Source organism: Ochotona curzoniae, unplaced genomic scaffold (assembly GCF_017591425.1).
Source record: "Ochotona curzoniae isolate NIBS_2020 unplaced genomic scaffold, NIBS_Ocur_1.0 contig_2404, whole genome shotgun sequence".
NCBI classification, from domain to species: Eukaryota; Metazoa; Chordata; class Mammalia; order Lagomorpha; family Ochotonidae; genus Ochotona; species Ochotona curzoniae.
Genome location: NW_024465451.1, coordinates 5,360,744 through 5,380,810, shown reverse-complemented (window position 1 = coordinate 5,380,810; position 20,067 = coordinate 5,360,744). Strand labels below are relative to the sequence as shown.

At 45.3% G+C, this 20,067-nt stretch overlaps 1 protein-coding gene across 1 annotated transcript in view; it reads right to left on the bottom strand.

Annotated features, from left to right (window-relative positions):
- Positions 1–10,415: 10,415 nt before the first annotated feature.
- ZMYM1 (zinc finger MYM-type containing 1) overlaps positions 10,416–20,067 on the bottom strand; it is a 31,249-nt gene continuing 21,597 nt past the window's right edge. The window contains exons 5-10 of the mRNA XM_040974186.1: positions 19,817–19,991; positions 19,503–19,715; positions 16,604–16,757; positions 13,959–14,096; positions 13,751–13,788; positions 10,416–13,344 (exon numbers count right to left, since the gene is read on the bottom strand). Of these exons, the coding sequence (XP_040830120.1) occupies positions 11,047–13,344; positions 13,751–13,788; positions 13,959–14,096; positions 16,604–16,757; positions 19,503–19,715; positions 19,817–19,991 (3,016 nt within the window). The 3' untranslated portion in view covers positions 10,416–11,046. The remainder of the gene's footprint in view (positions 13,345–13,750; positions 13,789–13,958; positions 14,097–16,603; positions 16,758–19,502; positions 19,716–19,816; positions 19,992–20,067) is intronic.

Sequence of the window (20,067 nt, the reverse complement as noted above, 5' to 3'; positions counted from 1 at the left end):
TTATTTTTATTGGAAAGGCAGATATACAGAGAGGGGAGACAAAGAGGAAGATCTGTCCAATGGTTCACTCTGCAAGTAGCTGCAATGGCCAGAGTTGAGCCAATCCAGCCAAGAGCCTCTTCCAGGTCTCCCACGTGGGCGCAGGCTCCCAAGGCCTTGGGCTGTCCTTGACTGCTTTCCCAGGCCACAAGCAGGGAGCTGGATGGGAAGCAGGGCTGCTGGGATTAGAATCAGTGCCCATATGGGATCCTGGCACATGCAGGGTGAGGACTTTAGCTGCTAGGTCACACTGCCAGGCCCTCAATTTTCTTAAGATATTCAGTCAGACTGCACATGTGTTTAGAGATCCAAGGTAGGTCATCACACACTCTCATATGTTGACAGGATTCTTTTTTTTTTAAGGTTTATTTATTCTTATTGGAAAGTCAGATATACAGAGAGGAGGAGAGACAGAGAGGAAGATCTTCCGCCTGATGATTCACTCCCCAAGTGAGCGCAACGGCCGATGCTATGCTGATCCAAAGCTGGGAACCAGGAACCTCTTCTGGGTCTCCCACACGGGTGCAGTGACCCAAGGCTTTGGGCCATCCTCGACTGCTTTCCAGGGCCACAGTCAGGGAGCTGGATGGGAAGTGGAGCTGCCGGGATTAGAACCTGCACCCATATGGGATCCTGGGGCGTTCAAGGCGAGGACTGTAGCGGCCAGGCCCTTTTTTTTTTTTTTTTTTTTTTTTAAGATTTGTCTACTTTGGGCCTAGCGGCCAAACTCCTCACTTTGCCTGGTTTGTGGGTGTGATATTCCATCAGAGTTCAGTCTGGAGATTGAAATCATGTAAGTTATCTCAACAGACAGCCTAGTTTACTGGATATTATGCAACTAAAATGGCTTCAGAAGCACCAACTGCTCCTAGAACCAGGAGTGTGTGGAGCAGGGAGGACCTGGCAGAGCTTTGAACCCTAGTCCACTGCTGCCGTGGGACTCGAGTCCCATCTCTTTGAGAAGGCAATTTCTGCTCAACCAGGCTGGCCACTTCAGAGTGCACAGGTGGAACTGCCTTTTAATGACACTGCTGTGCCTTGATGAGCCTTGCCTTGATGTAATTCAAACGTTGAGAGTCCAGCCTCCTCTCTCCTTCACTGAGTCGCTGTATTTGATCATTCCTTATGGCAGTGGCTCTCTGGCCAATCTAGTTACCAGAGTTTTCATCGTCTGGATTTCTTAGATGGCGGTCATGGAGGCAATGTTCATAAGTTGATTGTGAGGTTGTGGCTTTTATACTTCAGTCACCTTTGAGTGGAATGCAAACTAGTAATTTCATTGATTTGTCATTCAATGTCATGATGAGAAAATATGAAAGCAACCACATTTATCAGTAGATTTTTTTTGTTTGTTTGTTTTGTTTTGTTACTTGAAAGGCAGAATTGGAGAAAGAATGGACTGGTTCCTCACAGGGCTGCAGTTTCGGGCTAGGCCACGTCAGAGCCCGGAGCCTAGAACTCCATGAGTGTCTCACATGGCAGGCTCCCAGATGTCTGAGACATGCTCTGTTTTTCCAGGCATATTAGCCAGGAGCTAGACTGAGGTGGATCAGCTAGGAGTCAAACCACCGCCCATAAGTGCTGTTGTTGTGGGTGGTGGCTTAACATAGTACACTGCGATTCTGGCCTTTTGGGAAAACAAACATTTGGGGCCTGGTGCGACTGCTCAATGATTAAATCCTCACCTTGCAAATGCCAAGATCACACATGGATGCCAGTTCGTATCCCAGCTTCTTCACTGTTCATTTAGCTCTTTGCTTGTGACTGTGGAAAGAGTTAGGATGGCCTGAAGCCTTGGGACCTTGTACCCATGTAGGAGACCTGGAAGAAGCTCCTGGCTCTGGGATTTGGATTGGCTCAGCTCTAGCCATTTAGGAAGTGAGCCAGCAGATGGAAGCTTTGTCTTTTCTCCTTAATTGTGCCTTGCAGATAAAAATCAATTCTAAAAGAAAAAGAAACAGGGCCTAGCAGCTAAAGTCCTTGCCTTGCATGTGCTGGGATCTCATATGGGCCAAAGTTCTAATCCCGGCAGCTCCACTTCCCATCCAGCTCCCTGCTTGTGGCCTGGGAAAACAGTGGAGGATGGCCCAAAGCCTTGGGTTCCTGCACCCACATGGGAGACCTGGAAGAGCTCCTGGCTCGTGGCTTCGGATTGGTTCAGCTCCAGCCATTGCTGGAGTGTTTTAACACTTGCATAGAAGAGGATGGCCCCAAATCTTAGGTCCCTGTACACATGTGGGAGACTTAGGATTGGCTCACCTCCTACCATTGCATCCCTTTGGGGAGTGAATCACTGGACAAAGATCTTTGTCTCTCTTCTCTGCAAATATCATTTTCAAAAAAAGAACATTACTGCAACTTTACTGATCTGCGTTTACTATAAAATTAATTGCATATGGATAGTCACTTTTTCCATTTGCTTGATTGTAGCCCTTCCTGTATTTCCCTTAAACTAGGATCTTCTTGCTTTTAAGTTGAACCATGAAGCCCTTGGCTATACTACAAATTAAATCAATGTTAGCTCCAAAGTGAAGGAGACAAATGGGAGAGAGGGAAGGAGATGAGAGAAAGAGAAGGGAGTGGTGGAGGGGAAAATGGAACTGCTATATTCTCAGAATTCTACGAACTACCTTGAACCTGTGAAAAGCCACAAAATAGTAACTTCAAACATTGAAACAAACAGAACCACCCCTGCCACCCTGGATTCACGCAGCAACAGTGAGGGATTAGTATGAGAAGCACAAGTTCAGAAAGATAATAGATTATCTATTATCTTTTATCTATTTGCTTGTAACTATTTTAGCCTGATCCTCTGCACAGAAAAATGGTGTTAACCAAAGCCAAAACAGCAGCCAGCTCAGTTGGTATGTGTGCAGAGACTACTGGATATGTTTTTTTTTTTTTTAATTATTTTTTAATAATCTTACTTAGTTGCTGGGGTCCATGCAGTAGGTATGGATGGCAGGAAGGTGTGAAGAGAACAGCTCCCTGCTTGGCAGGGCCTGGGGAGCTTCCAGCTGTTTGGCAGGGCCCGGCGGATTTCTCTCTGACCTCCTTGATGCAGTGTTACCCCCTGTTTGCATGGACACTCAAGCACCCCACTAAGAATTCTGTAATCTATTGAGGCATTGTTTGCCCCTGTGAGATGGTTTTGGCAACTACTGTGAGCTTAAGAGTTAATGTTATTGATGTCTTAGTGAGTGGGCCTTTAACTGCGCACAGGAGTACAATTAAACCCATGCCATTTCTGGACACCTTATTGTGTGCCTACCCATTACCCTGAAATCGGGCCCAGACATATAGCATGCCTTCTGGGAAACGGCTTAACAAGAATTTTACAAACTAATGGAAGTGATGGGAGTATGAGCTGAAACTGCTATGGCAAAAATATAGTTGCTGTGACCTTAAAGGTTAACCTGTCCTTGCAACTCTTTAGAGCATAGAAAATGTAGCTGCTTTAGCCGCTTACATAATCTTTTAACTAGAGGAAATATAGGATGATTCTATTAACATCACAGAGATATACTTTTGATTATTGTTTGATTGCTTATGAGGCTGTAGAGCCTGCAGTCGTAGGGGGATTTAATGTTTGAAACTTTTTGTCTTAGACCCTTATATTTTTTCTCTTTTGATGTATTTCTCCCATTATGTGATAGATAAAGTTGTGAAAATAAAATGTAGTAAGAATGTTTTACTAATTAGTAGGTAACCATCTGTGCCTTGGCCTTGGAGTTCTGGCTGTCACCTAGTGGCCACTTCTGAAGAATGAATAACGGCTTGCTTTAAAGAAACTGATTATAGTAACTTACAGAATTATCTTTAAGAGCACCTGGTTGACCATGAAGTAAAAATTAATTGAACATCTGTGCATGCTGTCTTAGTTCTAAAGTAAAAGATAAAAAATCAAACGTTTGTGCAGAAGTTTGTGATGTGTCTAAGAAAATAAAAAGAACAGCTTCTTCTTGAAAAAGCAAGCAGAGGCAAGCAAGCAAGAAGCAAGGAAGCAGCAAAAATGCAACAAGTGTCTGTGTCTGTCTTTCTTTATCGCTGACTCCATGCACCCTTCCCGAGCTCCGAACTCAGCTGGAGCTGGACTCCGGCACTTAGTTGATCAGGGTACAAAGGGTCAAGGGCTACAAGGTGAAAGTGGGTAATACCATTGTTTCCACACTAATATCATTTTTCCCTCTATCTGAGGTTAGGAGAGTAACAAAGGGAAAAACCGCACCCACCCTCCCACCCATCCCAGATCCCCAACGGGAGGCGCGCTCTGAAGGTCCTGCTCAGTTTTATAGTTCATCAGTTCTGGATTGCTGCCAATCTCGCCGTTCTGGAAAATCGCAATGAAACCTATTCAGAGTCCACTGGCTAACAGTCTCTTCATGGTTGGGGTTCTAAGATCAGCAGTTCAGTTGCAGTGCCAGCCTCTACCAGCTAATGCTGTGGCTAAGCCCAAACAACCCTCACCTCACCCACTCTAATTTTTGCTTGGACCAGTTGGAACAGTCAGCCCACCCTGGCCCTTCCCTTATCTTGCTCACATGAGGCCCACAGGTGTTGTAGCCCTGCCTAGTCTGGTCTGCCCCCATCCCAAATCACGCTTTCCAATGGAAGTAGTTGTCCAGCTGGGGAGCCCACATTCCCCTGTCGGCTTTGCCTCCTTCCCTCTGGATTTCACATGTGCTGTTTGGGCCCTGCAACCACATCTGGTACGGCTCATCTCACCTTGGCATTCCTCAATGCGTACTGGTATGTGTTGCAACCGAACCTGGCTCGACCCACACTCTGTTCCTGTGCTTGAATTCGCCAGCGGGTGATGTGAACAGGGTCAGCCTGGTCTGCCCCCAACCCATGCCAAGTGTATGCAGAGACGACTGGATATGTTAAAGGAAATTAGTTCAACCAGTAACTAACCACATGTGTTGCTTTCCATCAGTTCCTATAGCTGCCATGTAGCAGCAGCAAGACAATAAAAAAGATGTGTCACTGTTTATGGCGGACAAGCTACAAAGATATATAAAGAAATGTCCCTCTTGGAGGTTGTGTCTTTTTGCACATGAATCCAACAGAGCCTCATGCCAGTGCAGTGGTACTAACAGTATCAGTAAAGGCTGCCCCCTCCTCAAGGCCTTGGTGCCTTGCTGCTCACCAACCCAGTGTGGAAGTGCAGCAGCTTAAGCCACAACCTGTGATGTAAGATTCAAATCTGGTTGCCTCACTTTTTTTTTAAATTTACTTTTATTGGAAAGACAGATATACAGAGAGGAGGAGAGACAGAGAGGAAGATCTGTTGATTCATTCCCCAAGTAGCTCCAACAGCTAGAGCTGAGCCAATCCAAAGCCAGGAGCCTTTTCCAGGTCTCCCACACGGGTGCAGGATCCTAATGCTCTGGGCTGTCCTTGACTGCTTTTCCAGGCCACAAACAGGGAGCTGGATGGGAAGCAGTACTGCCACAATATGAACTGGTACCCATATTGGATCCCGGTGTGTTTAAGGCGAGGACTTTAGCTGCTATGCTATCACGCCAGGCCCTGGCTGCCTCACTTCTAATCTAGTTTCCTGCTAAATTAGTGCCTGGAAATGGATAGGATGCTAGTCTAAGTAACTGGGTCCGATACTCACAGCTTAAGAGCTCCGGCTTCTGGCTTCAGCCTGGCCCAGCTTCTGCCACTGTGGCCATTGGAGGCCGAACTAGCCAATGACGTTTCCTCCCTTTCTACCTCTATCTTTTAACTTTTAAAACAAATCTTTTTTAAAGATTTATTTTTATTATTTTTCCATTGGAAAGGCGGATATACAGAGAGGAGAGACAGAAAGGAAGATCTTCCGTCCGATGATTCACTCCCCAAGTGAGCGCAACGGGCCGATACTATGCCGATCCGAAGCCAGGAGCCTCTTCCGGGTCTCCCACGCGGGTGCAGGGTCCCAAGTCTTTGGGCCGTCCTTGACTGCCTTCCCGGGCCACAGGCAGGGAGCTGGAAGGGAAGCGGGGCTGCCGGGATAGAACCGGCGCCCATATGGGATCCCGGGCGTGCAAGGCGAGGGCCTTAACCACTGCGCCATCGCGCCGGGCCCTAAAACAAATCTTTAAAAAAATAAAATTCAGAGGGCCCGGCGCGATGGCGCAGTGGTTAAGGCCCTCGCCTTGCACACCCGGGATCCCATTTGGGTGCCGGTTCTATCCCGGCAGCCCCGCTTCCCTTCCAGCTCCCTGCCTGTGGCCTGGGAAGGCAGTCAAGGACAGCCCAGAGCATTAGGATCCTGCACCCGCGTGGGAGACCTGGAAAAGGCTCCTGGCGGCCACTTGGGGAGAGAACCAGCAGATGGAAGATTTTTCTGTCTCTGCTTCTATGTACCTGTCTTTCCAATAAGCAAACAAAACAAAAACATATTTAAAAATAAATAAATCTTAAACAGAAAAACTAAAGCCAGTTTTTGTGTCAGGCTTAAACTTCAAATGCGGATGGGTCTCAGGATGGGGCGTCTCATGCCTGGATCCCAGATGACAGCCACCATGTGCACGTGGTGAGCTGTTCCCGGGCGCCATTTGGAGCCAGGCTGGGGAGCTCTGGGGTTTTGGTTCTTTGAGTTGCTGCTTAATTAGCTCCAGGTTGACCCATTGTGTTTCTTGGACCTGAAACCTTCGTAAAGATCCCATGGCAATAACTCTTCCTTTGTAAAACTTGTAATTACTGAACAATGCCGACCACCAAATACCAGTCATGCAGAAGCTATGGCTTGGGGCTTGCCTGCAAAAGTGGCTCCAACAGCTGGCCAATGTGTCAATTGGTAATGCAACAGAATAGATCAGGCAGCACTGAGCAAACCTTAGCCCACAAGCAAAACTAGAAACCAGGAGGGAGCAGAGGTCATGCCGAGCTAGGCTCTTGTACCTGCTGGTCTGTGGGAGCCAGGGACGCTAAGCCACAGTGTCTAAGGCAGAGGTCGGGACAGGTGAGGGGCTGTGCCAAGCTGAGTCAGAGCATCCATTGGCAGGCAAGTGATCTATGGCTGGGAACAGACCCGGTTGGGGAGCCAAGGGGACAACCCTAGTTGGTCTGAGGTTCCCACCAAGAGGCACATGGCCTGGAAGGGGGGCTGCGTTCTGATCTGGAAACAGTTGTAGTCTCCCTTGGCACAAGTGTGGACTGGGATTGGATGCACTGAACCGGGCTGGACCCCGACTACCCCCTGGTGTCCTAGAGGACCAGGGCAGATGTGGGATGGACTAGGCAAGATCTCAAACCCCTACTGAGCCATGTGTGAGCCATACGTGGGTATGGACGAGCCATGGCTGGGCTGGAACATCCAACAGCAAGAACCAGATTGGGTGGAAGGCCAGTCAGGAAAAGCTACTGTTCCTGCTATGACAGGAGGTGGACTGAGTAGGGTTGGCTCATGGACCCACTGGTAAGCATGAAACCTGGCATTGGGAGAGGTTCTGATGGAGGAGCCTGGGCAACTCCTCTGGCAGGACACAGACCCGGCAGGTAAACGCAAGAAACATGATAGGAAACAGCCCAGAAAAGGCCATGGAAAGCTACCCACTGGCATACAATTGGCAGGGGTTGGGGGAAGACTAGGCTGAATCTGTCCACGTCATCCACTGGCAAATTCAGGAACCAGTGTGGGTCAAACCAGGTTCGGTTGCAACAATGACTAGTGCACAATACGGAATGCTGAGGTGAGGTTGCCTGTACCGGAAGGGACCGCAGCGCCCAACCAGCGAGAGAATAAGGAAGGGAAGGGGCAGAGCCAGCAGGGGGAATAAGGGAGGGTTCCTTTGCTGCACAGATACTCCTGCAGGAGAGCATAGGCTGGGATGGGGGCAGACCAGACTAGGCAGGGCTGCAACACCTGTGGGCCTCATGTGGACTAGATCAGGGAAAAGCCGGGCTGGGCGGATTATTCCTACTGGTGCAAACAAAATTAAAGTGGGTGAGGGTTGTTTGGGCTTAGACGCAGCATCAGCTGGAATCTGGGAGTGGGAGAGACCTGGGAGGGAAATAGTGGGCTCATCCCTCTTGGGTTACCACTTCCACAGGACGACATAAAACTAAGATAGCGCTGGGGTGAAATAGGGTGTGGGACAGACTGGACTACTGCTACACTTACTGGCAAACCAGGGTAGGGGGCGGGCCTGGTGGGGGTTATTGTGGTTCACTCCAACTAGGCTGCAGCTCCCACTGGTTTATGTGAGGGCCAAGTATGTGCTGGGCAGAACTAGGCTGGACTGCAACACCCATTGGTTCCAGTGGAAGTCGGGAGTGAAAACAGAACCAACCCAGCAATTACAACCACCAGCTGATTGGAGCGATGGACTGTGCCAGGCCCTGTACTTGCCAGCACATACAAGAAGTTTCTCTGGAGATCTTCCTAATCTAAATGCTGGACTCAGAACCCCAACCAAGAAAAGAGAGAAGACAGAACAACAGGTCAACCAACCATCTAAGCTATGATGGACTATGTCATTTTTCAACGACCTCATAGTGCTTGGAGTGACAAGATTGGCAGCGATTCATAACTGTTGAAATATCAAAACCACCTGAGCAAGAACCTCAGCGCATGCCCTACATCCGGGACCTGGGGAGGGTGGGAAACTGGGTGGGCCTTCTCCCTTAATACCCCCTTTAAACATGAAGGAAACAATATGGAAAAAATACTAGTCTTATCCACTTTCCTATAGCCCTTGTACCTTTTTACCCTAATTAACTATATAAAGATTGTCAAAACAACAACAACAACAAAAAAACAACTGCTCTGGCAGCAAACAAAACAAGACAAAACAAACTTCAAACGCATGAGTATACCACATAATCAATGACTTGTAATGGGGCTTCACTGTATTTTCTGCCTCAATTTGAGATTGTGAGTACACCAATGTCAGAATTTAACAGGACTGGCTGTTGTTCACATTCTTCGTATTGGTTTATGTTAAAAATAACAAAGCATGGGCCTGGCACAGTAGCCTACTGGCTAAAGTCCTTGCCTTGCATGTGCTGGGATCCCATATGGACACACTGGTTCATATCTTGGCTGCTCGACTTCCCATCTAGCTCCCTGATTGTGGCCTAGAAAAACAACTGATGACAGTCCAAGGCTTTGGGAGCTTGCACCTGCATGGAAGACCTGCAAGAAGCTCCCGAATCCAGATCGGCTCAGCTCTGGCTTTGCAGCTGCTTGGTGAGTGAACCAGCAGATGGAAGATCTTTGTCTCTCCTCTCTGTAAGTCTGGCTTTGTAATAAAAAAAATACTTCCACTTCAACTTAAATACATCTGCAGGAAAGTGACTATTTCACCAATGCCCTTTCTAGTAAAACAAAAATTATATAAATTGATGAGGAAGAGTGAGAAACAGCTAGAGAAAAGTGCCGCAGAAACAAACCTCCAACACACGCAAAAATCTAGGCCCAAGCCCGGCCAACACTGTCCCAAGCCTTTTGGAACAGATTCACCCTTTCAGTTTAAGTATTTTTAAAGTATAACAAAACAAGAATCCTTGGGGCCCGGCAGCATGGCCTAGCGGCTAAAAGTCCTCGCCTTGAACTCGCTGGGATCCCATATGGGTGCCGGTTCTAATCCCGGCAGCTCCACTTCCCATCCAGCTCCCTGCTTGTGGCCTGGGAAAGCAGTCAAGGACGGCCCAAAGCCTTGGGACCTTGCACCCACGTGGGAGACCCAGAAGAGGTTCCTGGATCCTGGCTTCGGATCGGTGCAGTACCGGCTATTGTGGCCACTTGGGGAGTGAATCATCGGATGGAAGATCTTCCTCTCTGTCTCTCCTTCTCTCTATATATCTGACTTTGTAATAAAAATAAATAAATAAATCTTTTTTTTTTTTAAAAAAAGAGAATCCTTTTTGTAGGCTATTTATTTGAAAAACAGTCATATTTTCATGAAACATTTTCATGTTGAATGTACATTCAGTTGGAATGGACAAACCAAAGATAGCAATATTTAGTATTAATGTTATAATTCACAGAAAAGGAAATACAAATGGCTCAATAAGCACATAATCCATCCCATGCTTGAGTGGAAATACAAACTTCTATTAAATCAACATCTGATTTTTTTTTTTGTAATGATCAAACCTTAAGTAACACTTTATAAAGATCTGAGGAAATAGGGCCCGGTATTGTGGCCTAGTGGCTAACATCCTTGCCTTGAATGCACCAGGATCCCATATGGGCGCCAGTTCTACTCCTGGCAGCTCCACTTCCCATCCAGCTCCCTACTTGGATGGCTCAAAGCCTTGGGACCCTGCACTCGCGTGGGAGAACTGGAGGAAGTTTCCGGTTCCTGGTTTTGGATTGGCTCAGCACTGGCCATTGCATTCACTTCTGGAGTGAATCATAGGATGATCTTCTCTCTGTACTGACTTTGTAATGAAAATAAATCTTTATTAAAAACAAACCATAAAAAGATTTGAGGAAATCGCAGTAGGCACTCTCCTGTACTGTGGGACTGTAACCAGCACTGTGCTTACAGAAAGCATTATATCAGCATCAAATATAAAAATACACAGATCTCCTGACCTACAAACTCGTCTTGGCTGGCCTTTTTACAGTAACTCATTCATGTGCAATATGACTTACGTACAAAGTTAACAAAGTGTTATTAGTAACAGCAAAAGACTAGAACACATGAAAGTGTCAGAAGGCACTGCTCAAATATATATAGTGGTGTACCCAAAAAATGAAGTCTTTCGTTGTGAGAAAAGAAACTTTTTGGATGGATAAGGGACCATCTCACGATTACCATGGTATTCACAAAGAATATATGCTCAAGAATTGAGTGCACTGTGCAGTACTATTGATAGGAAGTTATTTGGAAAACAGGTACTACTTCAGGAAGGAGGGAGCAAATAGGCAATGAAAGAAAACATCACTGTGTTATCATTCTGTGTCTTTTGAATTCTGAACTATGTGAACGTGCCACACGTTGGAAATGGCTACTTGTTAAGCTAGCATTTCAACGGGATTACAAGGGCTCAAGTGAGTAGGCGTCATATATCCTTCATCTGATTGATAAACCTTTCTACAATTCCATTGAGTCGTTCAGGCTGCATCAGTTTATTTACCAATTCTTGCTCCACAGCCATGAGTGCCAGGCCACTAAGCCGCTCCTGACCCATGGTACGGAATAAGTAGGTTTTCAGATGAGGCAGGGTCGAGTACGAGTTCTCAACATTGGCGGATGTAATCGGCCAAGACAGAGCGATGTACAACAGCTTGGAGAGGCCAGGGATGTTATTGTGAAGGCCGTGCTGAATAAACAAACAGCCCAGATTGACGAAATTGATATAGTCGTGATCAATGACAAAGTTGAGCTTTGCGTAATGCCGATAAAATCTAAGTTCTGGGATAATATCTGCGTCAAGTTTATAAAACTCTTGAACCTGCTTGGCTATTGCCTCATTTAATGGTTCATTCCACTTAAACAACAGTTCTGAAATCTGTTTCATCTTGTAATAATCAAATTCTGAGAAACATAATTTTAAATTTTGTACTATAGTATCCAATCCTTGGTAATAAATAGTGACCTTATAATGTTCTTCCGTTGAGGCAGGATAGAACACACCGTCTGAACTGTCCAGGTCTATTGTTCTCTGGATTTTTCTTCTTTTCTGAAGAGTGGGCATTTCAACTTCAACACCTCGAGAGGTTATTTTCTCACATATTTCCTCTGCTCCATCCCAGATGGTTTTGAAGTATACATCATCTCTCTCAGATGACAAACATTCCAAAATTGCTTCTAGTTTTGAGGACAAAGAAAAAATGTCTATGGTGTCACTCTGAAGTTCTTTGGAAAGAATTCCTGTCACACTGAGCACTCGATAAAGAAATTTCAGGCAAAATATGAATTCGAACTTGGAAACGGAGGCTAACAAATCACTCAGTTCATCACTCCATCTCGTGTCTGCAGAAGGGCTGGACACGAGCGCTGCCAGCGTCCCGATGATCTCCGGCAGCCCGTCCACCACAGACAACAGCGTGCGGTCATGGACGGCCCAGCAGGACTGTGACATGTGTTTTTTGCATGTTTTGCTCTGACTCAGCTTACAAAGGTTTCGAAAATTTGCCAGTGTCTCCCCAGACCTATACATAGTGCTGAATAGAGAATTCAGAGTTTTCAGAGTACTTCGAAGTTCTTTCATTTCTTGACAAAACCTAATTACGGACAAATCCAAAAAATGTGCGTAGCAATGTATATATAAGGCTCTTGGCTCTTCCTTCTTGAATTCTGCTGCAATTTTATTAAATTTTATCCTCAAATTTGTCGTACTATCATAGGCCTGGCCACATATTTTATTCAAATCAACTCCAATGTGCTGCAGGTAAGTTTTGATGGTACTATGTAAGTTGGGTTCATTCATCTCTTCATTATCAACAAACCCCAAGAATCTCTCTTTAACCACGACGGTCTTGGCTGTCCTCTGGGGGTATCTGACACAGACACACAGCTGCTCCTTACCAGTGCTATCAGCTGTCTCATCACAGATTATTGAAAAAGCTGCAGAGACGTTGATCTCACTCACAATATCCTGTAACATTTCGGTCTTTATTATCTCAATGATATCATTCTGAATTTGCGCACTATTGTAGAAATCAATTTGTGAATTCATAAGCCGAAATACTTCTTCTCCTTTATCTTTGGCTCGGATTTCCAACAATTCTAAAAAATTGCCCTTATTTACAGATGAAATGGACTGGTCGTTTCCTCCCAAGGGTAAACATTGTTTCCCAAGAAATAAAATATTTTCAATGATAAGCTTTAGGTATTTTTTATTGTCTTCAATCTGTTTTGAATGGATGGATAAATTATCACTGACCGCTTCATCACAAAACTGGTATTCCCTCCAAAACTGCAGTGACTTCAAGTGCATCTCACTTTTCTCATGCTTTCTGAATTTGTCCAGAATTTTTTTCCAATTGGCAATTTCTTGGCTTGCACATGACTCTCTAGCATAGCTGAAACTCTTCTGGTAGAACAACTGGCATGAGTAACAGAATGTTACATCTTTTTTAATACTGTACTGCAAACGCTGCAAGTTGGGACACCAATGCTTTTTAAGATTTCGTGTTTTAATTTTTACTTTTGGTATTCTGGGTGTGCATTTTAGGTGACAGAGTTTATCACCGATTTCTGTAGATTTTATATTGCATGCAGGACTTTGGTCTGGCAAGTTCTCATTCTGTACTTCCACAGTGGAATCGCCCGTGTGCTGACCGAGCGAAACGTCGGGCGGCTCCACACCGTCAGCAACGTCCTGGCTGCTCTCACTGGGTGAGCGCTTAGAGATCTTTGGGAGAAAATGATAAAGTTACAATTGTCTTTTTAACAGTTCTCAAATATTCAAAATACTGACTATGCATCTGTTTTAGTAACCAGGAAACAAATGGGTGAGTTATACAGTATGAGCTCCACTAGGGGGAAACACTAACAATTATAACTTACTTATTTGCAACATAGACCCAACACTAAATATTAACAAGATATTTTGATAGGTGATCATAATAAAAATAATTTTATGGCTCACATGACTAGAACTGCTTACTATTTTTAAAAAAGAGGAACCCAGGGGGAAATAAATGATATTTCTGTTTAAATATTCTTATGATTATAGAAGACAGTAGCAAACAAAACAAAACCAAAAAACCAAAACAAACAAACAAAAAACCCCAAAAAAACCTCAAAATAAAACTTACATCCACAACGACATTTTCTGTTATGGAAGAAACCGCACCTATTAAAACAAAGCAGAACATAAATGGTGAGATTTTACACTACATATGACAGAATAATAATAATATACCCAAATCACATAGTCAATATCACAAAAAGCAAATTTAACATCGATTTATGAAGTATGACAGAAGAGTACTTGTGCCAAATGCCTTTATGTCAACTTAATACCTTGTAGGACATCAGTAGTCATGATGGGCAGGGCAGCAGGAGTATCCGCCAGTGACACTATATTGCTTATAACTGGAATTGAGTCTGTCTTTGGAGAAAGCAGCTCTGTTGAAGAACCCTGGATCACAGAAGCATTCACTAAAAAATAAATAAATGAATGAAAATATTGCTTATGGGCCAGGAGAGGTAGCCTACTGGCTAAAGTCTTCTTATGGCATGTGGCAGAATGCCATATGGGCACTGGTTAGGATCCCGGCAGCCCCTGTTTCCCATACAGTTCCCTGCTTGTGGCCTGGGAAAGCAGTCGAGGTCGGCCCAAAGCCTTGGGACCCTGCACCCATGTGGGAGACCCGGAAGAAGTTCCTGGTTCCCGGCTTCAGATCGGCATAGCATCGGCCGTTTCACTTGGGGAGTGAATCATAGGACGGGAGATCTTCCCCTCTGTCTCTCCTCCTCTCTGTATATCTGACTTTGTAATAAAAATAAATAATTCTTAAAAAAAAAAGTAAAATTTTTTCTTATAAACTAACCAGAATCAATAGATCACAGAGCACTAATTAATGAAAACTATTACAAGAACAATGCAAATAATTTTTTAAAGATTTATTTATTTTTATTGGAAAGGCAGATATACAGAGAGGAGAGACAGAGAGAAAGATCTTCTATCCAATGATTCACTCCCGAACCAACCGCAACGGTCAGTGCTGCGCTGATCTGAAGCCAGGAGCCTGGAATTTCCTCCAGATTTCCCATGTGGGTGCAGGGTCCCAAGGCTTTGGGCCGTCCTCGACTGCTTTCCCAGGCCACAAGCAGGGAGCTGGATGGGAAGTGGAGCCGCTGGGATCATAACCAGCACCCACAAGGGATCCAGGCACATTCAAGGAGAGGACTTTAGCTGCTGGGCCATTGTGCCTGGCCTGCAAATAATTTCTAACCTATAATACTGCTGGCTATTGCAATATTTATTATGGCTTAAAGACAGCCAGATTTGCAATCAAATTAATACAAGGCTAGCTCTGTGTGTTTTTCTCAAAATATTATGCTGTTTTTTTTTAAATGATTTGTTTATTTTTATTGGAAAGTAAGATTTAGATAGAAGGAGAGAAAAAGATCGTTGATCAGCTGGTACGTTCCCCAAGTGGCCATCCTCTAACTGCTTTCCCAGGCCACAAGAAAGGAGTTGGATGGGAAGTGGAGTCGCCAAGATTAGAACCAGCACCCATATGGGATCCCGGTGAGTTCAAGGACCTTAACCTCTAGGCCATCGCACCAGGACCTTAAATAAAATCTTATGTTAAGATAAAAAGATAGAGGGCCCAGTGCTGTGGCCTAGTGGCCAAAGTCCTCACCTTCAACGTGCCGGGATCCAAATTGGGCACCATTTTTAATCCCAGTAGCCCGCTCTCCTTCCAGCTCCCTGCTGTGGCCTGGGAAAGCAGTCGAGGATGACCCAAAGCCTTGGGACCCTGCACCAGCGTGGGAGACCTGGAAGAGGTTCCTGGTCCTGCCTTGGACTGGCGCAGCACCAGCCATTGTGGTCACTTGGGGAGTGAATCATCGGACGGAAGATCTTCCTCTCTGTCTCTCCTCCTCTTTGTATATTTGACTTTGCAATAAAAATGAATAAATCTTAAAGAAAAAAAAGAAAAGAAAAGAAAAGATAGAGTGGACATGAGTCTAAAAATTAAGATCCCAACGTCCCATATCAGAGTATCTGGTTTGGCGGCAGTGTGGGCTCCACTGTGCTCACCCCATCCTGGCTCCCAGCCTTGACCTCAGCTGGCACTTAGGAAGCAAAACAGCAAATGGAAGTTCTCTGTTCCTCAGAAGAGCAAAAATGTAAAATAGGAGTATTTACATCATTCAACACAATAATTGATTGAAAATAAATATTACATCTCTGGTGTTGAAATGGCTTTCTTCTTCTTAAAGAAATATATCTCCATGAAAGGCAGAGTGAGAGGCTGAAAGCAAGATACAGATCTACTCACTCACGACTAAATGCCTGCGACAGCTAGAAACCTGGAACTCGCCCAGGTCTCCAGGCAGGTGGGAATGGCTCTGGCCCAGGAGCCGAGGTGTGCCATCAGCCAGAGCCCACCGGCAGCACGCGAGCCCCGAAGCAGAGCACAGGCTTCGGGATGGTACGCTTAACATGGGACACAGGTGTGGTAAGTCACGGCTCAACACTGCCACACGCCTGCTCCAGCCGCCTTCTATTTTTAAAAGATTTATTTTTATTTGAAAGGCAGACTTTTCTAGAGAGAGAAGAGACAAAGAGAAGTCTTCCATCTGCTGATTCACTCCTCATTTGGCCTCAACAGCCAAAGCTGAGCTGATCTGAAGCCAGGAGCCTCTTCCAGGTCTCCCATGCAGGTGCAGGGTCCCAAGGCTTTGGGCCGTCCTCCACTGCTTTCCCAGGCCACAGGCAGGAGGCTGGAGGGAAGCGGAGCACGTTCTTGTAGGCTGAAATTAGCCTGTTATGCCACCACACTGGTACCCAGCCTCGTTTTTTTTTACATTACATTTTTAAAAATATTGATATTACATTCACATTACATTTTTTAATATTAGAAATAAACCAAGGTTATACAGTAGTTTTGTCCATAGTGAGCTAACTTCTGAAACTGCTAAGTAACTATTACCTGCAGAGGATTCCATTTTACTTTTATTGTACGCAGAGAAACAATTAATACAGCAGAAAATCTCTGTTTTCCCCGAGTCATTGGTGGTCTCAATCATTTCATCTGAGGGCTTCAATGATTTACAGGAAAAAGATGGAAATGTTTTGGTTGGTTTCTGTATGGAGATTAAAATAATATTCATATTTCTGACAGGACACGCATCAACAAACAAAAACTATGAGTAATGACAGTAAGCACAATAATACACGTGTAAGAAATAATGAAATGGTTACAGAAGATGCTGCTCATTCCAGGCCTCTTAGTTACACAAATAAAAGTATCCCCTTCCTGACATCCTCAGTGTCAATTCTAGAAACCTTCTATTGGTGCTTCAAGAGAGCGCTGAACACACATTACCAAACACTGCGAGATGAGTTTTCCTATGTAAACTTTCTAGAAAGAAACATAGCAAAGGAAACCCAATTATCATCCAGGAATAAGACAAAACTCTTAAGGTCACCTCCATTCCTTCTTGGGAAATTGGAACCATCATTCTTAAATGCATACTAATGGACCAACAGAACAGAATTGCTCCCAGGAGCACAGACACAAAGATGAGTGGAAACACCTTACCGGAAAGGACAGAACACTGGCAACAGAACAACCAAACGCTGAGAGTAACTGTGAAAATGCCTATTTCATGCTTTAATATAATTTTTATATAAAGATGTGTTTTCAGCTTTAGTTTTATACCATTCATCAAGTAATCTCATCTGTACGTTTTATTCCATCTTGTTCTTAACATATAAATTGCTCCGTGTCGAAGACAGAGTGTTTTCCAAGGAGCAGGGCAGCAGGACAAGCCTGCATGCTCCAGCCCCAGGGATGCCACGCTTCAGACCCAGGGCTTCCCGAGGTTCCAAAAAACGAGTCCAATCTGTGCTCCTTTAAAAAAACACAAACCAATCCAACCAAACACAGCTATTTGAAATGTAGAAACAGAGACAGAAGGAGAGAAAAGCAAGAAGAGATATCTTCCATCTACCAGCTTACTCCCTAAACGCCTGCTGAGGCAGGGCTGGGTGAGGCTGAAGCCAGGCACTCCATCCAGGTCTCCCAGACGGCTGGCAGGAACCCGGGTCCTTGAGCCATCACCGTCTACTGCCCTCAGTGTAAGAGAGCAGCAACCTGGACAGGAGGCAGAGACGGGACGTGACCTGCATCCTGCTTGGCATTTAGATGCTGTTGCTATCTGGGAGGTAACAGGTGCTGTGTGGTTCAAGTGTTACAGAGGAAACCTGGGTGAGTGTGCCTTCTGCTTCTGGCAGGTCCAATACCAGCCATTGTGGGCACTTTCAGGGGTAAATCTGCAAATGAGAGCTCTGTCTCACAAATAAGCATCTTTTCAGATTTCTTTATTTGAATCTTTTTCTGATTATTATATTCACTAACAATACAAGCTGCCTCCATTATCACTATCACCTACCACCTAACATACATAGTGTATCAGTTTTTTTCTTTTAAAAAAAAGATTTATTGATTTTTATTGGAAAGGTGGATATACAGAGAGGAGGAGAGACAGAGAGGAAGATCTTTCGTCAGATGGTTCACTCCCCAAACGACTGCAACAGCCAGAGCTGAGCCAAATCGAAGCTAGGAGCTTCTCCGGGTCTTCCACGCGGGTGCAGGGTCCCAAGGCCTTGGGGTGTCCTCCACTGCTTTCCTAGGCCACAAGCAAGGAGCTGGATGGGAAGTGGGCCACTGGGATTAGAACCGGCGCCCATATGGGATCCCGGGGCATGCAAGGCGAGGACCTTAACCACTACGCTGCCACGCCACTGGGCCCCATAGTTTAACAAAAGTTTATCTAGGGGCTGGCATGGTAGCACACTAAGCTAATCCTCTGTCATGTGGCACTAGTATCCCATATGGGTGCCAGATTGTGTCTCAGTCACTGTACCTTATTTATTTAAGATTTCTTTCTTTCTTTTTTACTGGAAAGGCAGATATACAGAAAGAGACACAAAGATCTTCCATCCACTGGTTCACTCTTCAAGTGGCTGCAACAGCTAGAGCTGAGCTGATCTGAAACCAAAAGCCATGAGCATCCTCTAGGTCTCCCACATGGGTGGAGGGTCCCAAGGCTTTGGACCATTCTCTACTGCTGGTAGACAAGCAGGAAGCTGGAAGGGAAGTAGAGCAGTCAGGACATGAACTGGCAACCATAAGGGATTCGGCATGTGCAAGGGAACAGTTAGCTCCTGAGCCATCCTGCTGGCAACCGGCTGTTCTACTTTCCCTCCGGTCCTCTGCTTACGGCCTGAGAAAGTGCAGAGGATGGCCCATGTCCTTGGGACCCTGCAACCATGTGGGAGACATGAAAGAGCTCTTGGCTCCCAGCTTCAGATTAGCTCACCTCTGCCCACTGAGGTGTAAAAAACCTGCATTTCAGATTAAAAATAAACAAGCCTTAAAAAAAAGGGAGAACAGTTTATATAATTCAATCTTGCCGCATCGAATAGGCTGAGTGGGTGTAAGAGCTAAACAAAATTAAAGTAAACCAACCTCTTTCTGTTTGAGCCTTCCTGACCAGAACATTAGTGTTATTTAGCTTTGTGATTGCTGTTTGTGTACAAGCAGGTTCCCACAGGCCTGCCTTTTCTTCAAGGTCAGATGACCAACCTGACTCTGCCGGGAAATCTCCACAGAGCACTTGCGTGAATCTGTATGCAAGAAGGGACCACTGAGGCCTCTGTTTCTCCTTCATCAACTCACCAACAGCCATGAACCCCACTAGTACTACAAAACAACATCTTCACACTCTGCTACAGTGGAACCATTCACACGCGCGCACACACACACACACACACACACACACACACACACACACACCCCTAGCAGAAATGACAGCCCATCATACCTGCCTGTAGGCTGTAACAGCCCGCGAACTGCCGAGGAGCTGAGGCTGCCCCTCCATGTGACGGATGTGGTGCAGGCTAGAGCTGGTGTAGCAGTAAGTGCCGCAGTTCTCGCAGCAATTCATGATGAAGTTATTCACGGAGTGAAACTTGGAGAAGCAGGAGTTGCTACACACGCTGAATTTCACGTTCTGATATTTTACTTCATACTGAATCTAGGATCAAAAGAGAACGATCTGGTAAATACTCCAATGTTGGAGAAACACAGCCATCAGACTCCCTCTGAAGGTTGAAAAATAAAAGCCCTGGAACTTACGACAACAGTCTTCTGACACATGCTGCACTTGCTCAAAATGTCATTTGTGCAGATGGTGACAAACAGTTTTCTTTTTTCTTCATAGGATGAAAGACAGGACGGGTTACAGAAATGTTTGCTGGGGACACTATCTTCCAGCTGAACACTGAGCATATCCTTTGGATGCAAGATGTCTCTAAAAAAACCAAAAAACAGAGACATCGTTAAACAAGTAAATGAAAATGACCATTTCGGGCCTACTGGCGTGGCCT